Here is a 6752-nt window from a genome sequence, read left to right on the forward strand (position 1 = left end):
TTATTGTTCAACCACTGTCTCATTAGCAGCTAAAGCAGTCCATGAATGTGTCTAGTTTGCTCAAAAAGCTCAGTTTTTTGTCCACACACCGTGAGACGTACGCACGTCACAAACAAACTGACACACACCACAGTGAATTATGTATGTTAGTGTTAACGATTTAGAGGCAAGATAGTGGCTGGTATAATTATCTTTTTGGATATATATAAATGAAGTGTATTATCTAGATAGATTTGTGCACCATGCAATTGTAAAAAAAACGCTTCGGGTATAGCCCTAAGTATGGTAAGAAATACGTATCCACCAGAGCTAGAAGTATCGACTATTATACCGCTCACTGCGCTCAGACCTTCTATGTTTTGAAGAATTGAAACTTAATTGTCATACAGAATAATACCAACAAGATGTTCATAGAGCGTTCACCCGGTGTGTTGAGCTTCATAACTTTTACTGTAATGACATTAATGGAGAATGATTTCGCATTTTTCGAGGGCAGAGCAGCTAACGCAAAAATTAGTAAACTCCCACAAACTAGTATTGGGTGTGGTTTCCTGGCATTGAATCGGGAGTACTCAGTAACCCACGAAATGTTCCCGCTCTATACGGTATCAGTTGCCTATTATTTTTCAACCACTGTCTATAATTAGCAGTAAAGCAGTCCATGAAAGTGTCTAGTTCACTCAAACAGCTCCTAGTCTTGATAATTGACATTTCATGAGTGTACAGAAAATAGTCATATGTAATCATTGGGGCCATGCATGTTGTTGTTGATAATCTGGTATGGAAACCTTTTTAAGAGGTAACCATTGCAGGATCTACTGGTGCATGGATACCAATGTGGTTGTGTTACAATAATGCTTTGGTTTGTCTTACCATAAACAACATTTTGATAGCTTCTCATGCATGCAGCATGTAAAATATATGCCATGGAGTATTACGATCATGGTAGAAAAAAGTTTTTTCTACTCTTTGTCTACAAACAACCTAATGTATTGTGTGTGAGGTACTATAATTATGATAGCTGTAAAAAATGGTGACTCTATCATGTAATTATTGATACTGATATTTGACTAGTGTACTATTTGACAGTGTACTATAAATATAGCATTGTTGTAGGAGGGGACATGCAGTAGGCAGGCATTGGCCAAATATTCTTCATATAATTGGCTCATAGAATTTCGTGTGACCTCCCCCCTCCCCCACAGCTGTTCCGCAGACTGGAGAAGCACCCTGTCCTGCTCAAAGAGCTGCCGAGACATCTCATTGTAAGTGTGTGTACGTAGTGGCATTGATGACTGTGTTGACTGTGTTCTGTGCCAGGAAGGTCATGCTGACGCAGACAAAATATATAAAAAAATTTTGGCAGCCCCAAAATACGTGCCTGCCAAATTGTAGGAAAATAGGCTATATAGCCCTTGGTCTTTTGTCGAAATAGTCGAAATAGGCAGTTTCTTGCCCCTTGCAGAACTTTTATCCAAGTGGGTGCTTTTTCGAAAGCAGGCCTGTATTTGGAGCTAACTTTGAATGTAGCTACCTCACTTAATGTTTATTGTCTAGTGGGTCTTTACCGTCTCAGTGTGATTGCCAAGAATGTGTTTATTGGTTGACTGATGCTTACCATACAACCCCTTTGTAACATGATTTACACCACTTAATATTTAATTGGTTAAATGAACCCCCCCCTGCCGCTAAACGAATATTTGGCAGGCATTGGCCCACACATCTCTTTTCCCATATTCGGTATTTTATATTACCATAAATTGTGTAAATGTGTCATCACTCTATATGTAATATTTGGGTAAGCGTGTAATTTTCGTGGGGCAAAATATTCGTGGTTTTCGTGGTAATTGGAAGTCTGACCACGAATATTTTACCCACAAATGAAGCGACCTTGCCTACCTTTACCTGCAGTGCAAGCTCCAACCACGAAAATATTACCCACGAAATGTCTCAATATTGCTGAACCACGAATATTTTGTCCCCCGAAAATTACCCGCTATACGGTAGTTATTACATAGCTATAATTATGAGTGCCACAAGCTGTTTATTGGCCCATTGGCCATTGCCATGTAATAATTTGAAAACCATTTGCTGCATATAGAACCAGCATAGAAACCACTAGGTAAAGTCAGTTCATATCCAGTGTCACAGATGTAAGTCACTATAATTATTCCTCCTCGCTTTTTGGTGTTTTCCCCAGCCAATCCTAGACATTGTAAATGTTTTCTAGTCGGTATACCTATACTTGAGTTGATTTGGGACTCAGCAGATGTGCATTTACATGCAGTAACCAAAATCCACATAATTGCCTCAGGGCGTAGCCGCACAAGAGATACGCTGATTTAATATGTGTCAGTCTGTCTGTGTGTCTGTCTGTTCCAGCTGTAACTGCTCAACGGTTGCAATGTGACAAAAAATCAGCTTCTATATAGGCTTCTATAGCCACCGTGCTAATCCACGAATTCGTGCTTCTTTCTCGAGTTTAATATGGCTAGTTTGACCCACAGTGAATGCTGTTGCAGTCTCTTCAGAATCTTTTATAGCATCATGCATCTGCTTGCAGAAACTTTTTTGAGTGAGCCTAGCCTTGAATCCACGCCAATTAAAACACCGTAGCGGGTTATTCAAGGCAATAAATTTTCGTGGATTACCCAAACAAAACATTTTCGAGGATTTTATTTTCGAGGATAGTGGTTCAAATAACCACACCCCTACTGTAATACCAATCCGAGGCACTAAATTTTCGTATTCTGAGTCAATCCTTGAAAACCTCGAAAATTTAGTGCCTCGAAAAGTTATTACGGTACTATATTTTAATCGGCGTGGATTCTGAGGCTAGAGTGGAGCCCCTTGCATTGCAGATCCACCCCATTGTTTAGTAATTATTGACAGGAAATGCAACTGTACAACTTCTACATTCTAATGTTGTTTTCTTTCATCTTCATGTATTGTAGATCTGGCCGATTTTGCATTATTTCAGAGGCTACATGATATAAGTATAATAAATCCTTGGAAGATCATTCATCAAGCCATCAGATAGACTTTTGTTGCCATTAAGCTCCTCTCCTATAATGACTCCGTGCATGGATCGAATTCATTCATTCAGCAAACTATAATCATACCTGTCCTCTTCTAATACTTGTCAGCGAAAGCAAAGCATGCATGACGAGATGCATTAGCAAGCAGCCATCACTCGTTAATTCAACTGGTTAGTGCACAGATATATAGCAGATGGCATTGGCTTACTTAATTGTGGCAGATGTCCAGATGTCAGTAGTACGATAATTATGTTTCAAGTGTGGGACATGTTGTCAATGTGGTGTATTGAAACCTTGTAGATTAATATGCATGCAATCATGTTTACCAATGTGGTTGTAGTGCAGTAATTTGGTTTAGCCATAGATTTAAGAGTTTATCAATCTTTGGTTTGGCTTACCATAAACAAACATCATTGGACCTAGCACATCCTATAGCCCTATAGCCTCAAATCCAGACCGATTAAAATACTTGTTTTAATCGGCCTGGATTCGAGGCTAAGCGCATCCCTGCATGTATAAAACAGATAGATATAGCTAAAGACAGTGCCTTGTCTCAATATAGTTGCAACTAACTGATAATGGAAAAACAGAGCATTATTTTTGGTTTGTTTTTGCTTTCATTCTTTGTAGTTGTCATTGATTCCAAGTTGGTAAGAACCAAAACTGAATTGGAAAATCAACGTTCGATAGATGTGCAGCTGAATGACGAAATTCGCAAGAGAAATTCAAGACAAGCTGCAACAAGTATATTTCATGAAGCGTTGTCTGAATGGCTTAGTGCATCTGAAAATGATGAAGAAAGCATGAGATCTGCTTCGAAATCAATGGAAAATGCTGTCATGCAAGTTGTCATTGACAAAATAAAAACTGGTTTCAGCTGCAGCTATTCAGATGGACTTTTCACTCAATGTGGAACTCTTAGTGGACCCGCTGGACCAAAGGGAAATCGAGGGAAAAAAGGGAAAAAAGGATCACCAGGACTCGGTGTACCTGGAACAGATGGAAATCCTGGAGTGGACGGACACACTGGTGCTAAAGGTGAACCTGGAGCCACTGGTTCTCAAGGAGACTCTGGACACAAAGGGGAGAAAGGCTGTGCTGGTGAAGCAGGCTTGAATGGAACAGTTGGTTACCTAGGTCAAAGAGGAGTGAAAGGAGACCCTGGCATACAAGGACCAAAAGGACAGAGAGGACCACCAGGACAGACCGGACTCAAGGGCCAGAGAGGACTGCAAGGACAGAAAGGACCACCAGGACAGAAAGGTGCAATCGGGATCCAGGGACCAATAGGACGGAAGGGAGAGAAAGGACAAAAAGGTTGATATATACTCACACTTTATTAATTTGTCCAAGAACAATACAGTTTAGGTGCGTCAGTATAAAGCTAAGACTATAATTATAATCCTGTTAGTGTATATTGTTTAACTATAAAATTGTTACTGCATTGCATGCATGTTAATGTCACCAACATGCGCAACATGCGCAAGCGAGGTATACGTGGTAATTTGTTTGTGTGTCTGTGTCTGTGTGTAGAGTGCTACAACTGCTTAATAAGAAATGAAATGCAAGTATAACTAGAGCACTAAAGTGCAAACCCTCGGCTGGTGACATGATTACAAAGAAACCAGAAGAATTAGGTACCAGGTTACTGGTAGTGACAGAGCTGTCTAGCACAGCAACTCAGAACTAAACCAGACTACAGAGAGAGAGACATGCTGAAACATTTGAGAACAGGTAGTGCATGGTACTATAGATATATATGCACTGTGGACTAGGATCACAGCAAAGAAGCCTGGAGTCTCAGGCTCCTGGATCATGGAGTAGGATCCCAGATCTAACAGAGACCACATCCAGTTACAATTCTAGCTTTTTATTGTAGTGACCCTTTTCCATTGTTCTTGGTACGGGATCACTTCATCTGCAAGTAATAAAGGCCACAGTGTAGCTAGCTCAACGTGCAAGTTCAAGCTTCTTAGCTTTTATCTGACAACGAAGCAAAATCTGCCACTATTAAAACTAATAACTTGTTGTGTGAAGGCTATATCCTTGCTGTAAACGCAGTGCTGTGATATCCAGGTGAGTAGATTCAGAATACACAAACAAACAAACCAGCAGACTACTATACCCGTGGCCGACCACGCGCGCCTCGGGTAATTATATAGGCTTAAATTCTATTCACATGCATACAAGGACCAAAAGGACAGAACGGGTTCCAGGGACCAATAGGACAGAAAGGACAGAAAGGACAGTATGGAATACGAGGACAGTATGGAATACGAGGACAGAAAGGTGCAACCGGGATCCAGGGACCGAGAGGTTACAGCGGAGGATCTGGACAAAAAGGAGAGAAAGGACAAAAAGGTTGATATTTACTTATTTTTTTTGTCAAAAAACAACTTATAGTTTATAGGTGCCAGCTAGAAGATATACAGTTTAGGTGCGAGCTAAGATAATATTGCTATTGTAAAAAGTGCAATGCATGTTAATGTTATTATGCCTCGGTGTGCGTATATAATATGGTAGTGTGTTTGTGTGTAGAGTGTTACAGCTGCTGAATGATAAATGAAGCTATAGAGTTTGTATAGGCTTCTATAGTCACATTTTCTTGGATTGCAATTAGTGGTTTTACAAAATAATGTTCGTTCTCAAGCAATGCGGATAGTTGTAACTGTACATGACATTGTATTTAGATAGTCTGCTAGTACTTCATATGTATAATTTTAGCTTCATTGCCATACAGTTTAGGTGCATGCCTCCAGCACCTCGGTGGTTTTATATTCTCATAACCAGAGTATTGGAACAAATATATAAATGCATGGAAACCAATGAAACAGAGAAAAATCAGAACGCTATATGACAGGGCTTTGAAAACGGCTGTGGTGCATAGTCGGACATGCACTAGCTAACCCGTGGCCGCCCATGCACCTCGGGTTAAGTTTGGTTGAAAAGCTATTTCACATCAGCAGTATACAAAACAGCAGCTAGCCATCGGCCAATTTCCGTGTAATTCACACAAATGACCTAGCAAAACAGCACATGGTCAGCCGAGGCCCGATTCCCGAAACTTAATATACTGTCATTCTGGTGGTCGATTCATAGCGACACAGTATGTATGCTTGTATAATTTTGTAGGTACAAGTTCCGGAAACCCTAGCCCATCACCGGACGGATGCAACCCGGCGAGCGACCCACCCCCTACACGTGATAGAAATGGACGTCCCTGTGCTTTGAAATAATGACAGGGTCTGAGTCAACTTGTGAGATGAACCATGTATATATTTATCTCCACGTATAATTATATATAAAGTATTGACCCCATATATTATATACTGTGATCATAATAATTATTTTGTACGTTTTACAATTTACCTTTTGTTATCTAGTGCACCCCCTACTTTTATTGTGCGTATGACTGAATATGATATCGCACCACTCTACTGACATCATACCCTTTTTAAATTCAACATCATGCAGTAATTCATGCCATGAGTTTTAATTGGTATGCCAGTAATATGGTATCAAGAGTATAAGAGTGTTGAATTGCTCTAGTAAATGTGGAACAGCATTTGATGCATGATACTCAAAAAGTACAGGAAAAAAATAGAGAAGTCAGAGTTCAAAGAACACTACACATGTAATTAGATGCAATATCCAAACTTTATCAAGTGAAGCCATACATCATGCCAAAAATGGTGTGCAGAATTGCTTAGGTAA

General features: G+C 40.0%; 1 protein-coding gene across 4 annotated transcripts; it reads left to right on the forward strand.

Annotated features, from left to right (window-relative positions):
- The first annotated feature begins 905 nt into the window (after positions 1-905).
- Positions 906-6519, forward strand: LOC135335120 (collagen alpha-2(VI) chain-like). 4 transcript variants are annotated; one of them, XM_064530550.1, is made up of 5 exons: positions 906-1003; positions 1206-1265; positions 3669-4355; positions 5229-5399; positions 6171-6519. In XM_064530550.1, exons 3-5 carry the CDS (start codon positions 3842-3844, stop codon positions 6272-6274), a joined length of 789 nt encoding a protein of 262 aa, XP_064386620.1. In that variant the 5' UTR covers positions 906-1003; positions 1206-1265; positions 3669-3841; the 3' UTR covers positions 6275-6519. The 4 variants fall into 4 exon arrangements, 3 of the variants coding, with proteins under 3 accessions (XP_064386620.1, XP_064386619.1, XP_064386618.1); XM_064530548.1 differs by lacking the exons at positions 906-1003; positions 1206-1265 and having other exon boundaries at positions 3425-4355; XM_064530549.1 differs by lacking the exons at positions 906-1003; positions 1206-1265; positions 5229-5399 and having other exon boundaries at positions 3414-4355.
- The last annotated feature ends 233 nt before the right edge of the window (positions 6520-6752 follow it).

Source organism: Halichondria panicea, chromosome 4 (assembly GCF_963675165.1).
Source record: "Halichondria panicea chromosome 4, odHalPani1.1, whole genome shotgun sequence".
Lineage (NCBI taxonomy): Eukaryota > Metazoa > Porifera > Demospongiae > Suberitida > Halichondriidae > Halichondria > Halichondria panicea.

What these genes read in the sequence shown, in the direction of transcription:
- LOC135335120 (XM_064530548.1), top strand. Translation starts at nt 3,617, where the DNA reads ATGGAAAAACAGAGCATTATTTTTGGTTTGTTTTTGCTTTCATTCTTT. An exon ending in GGGAGAGAAAGGACAAAAAG is followed by an intron (nt 4,356 to 5,228) that starts GTTGATATATAC and finishes CATGCATACAAG; the next exon opens with GACCAAAAGGACAGAACGGG. An exon ending in AGGAGAGAAAGGACAAAAAG is followed by an intron (nt 5,400 to 6,170) that starts GTTGATATTTAC and finishes ATAATTTTGTAG; the next exon opens with GTACAAGTTCCGGAAACCCT.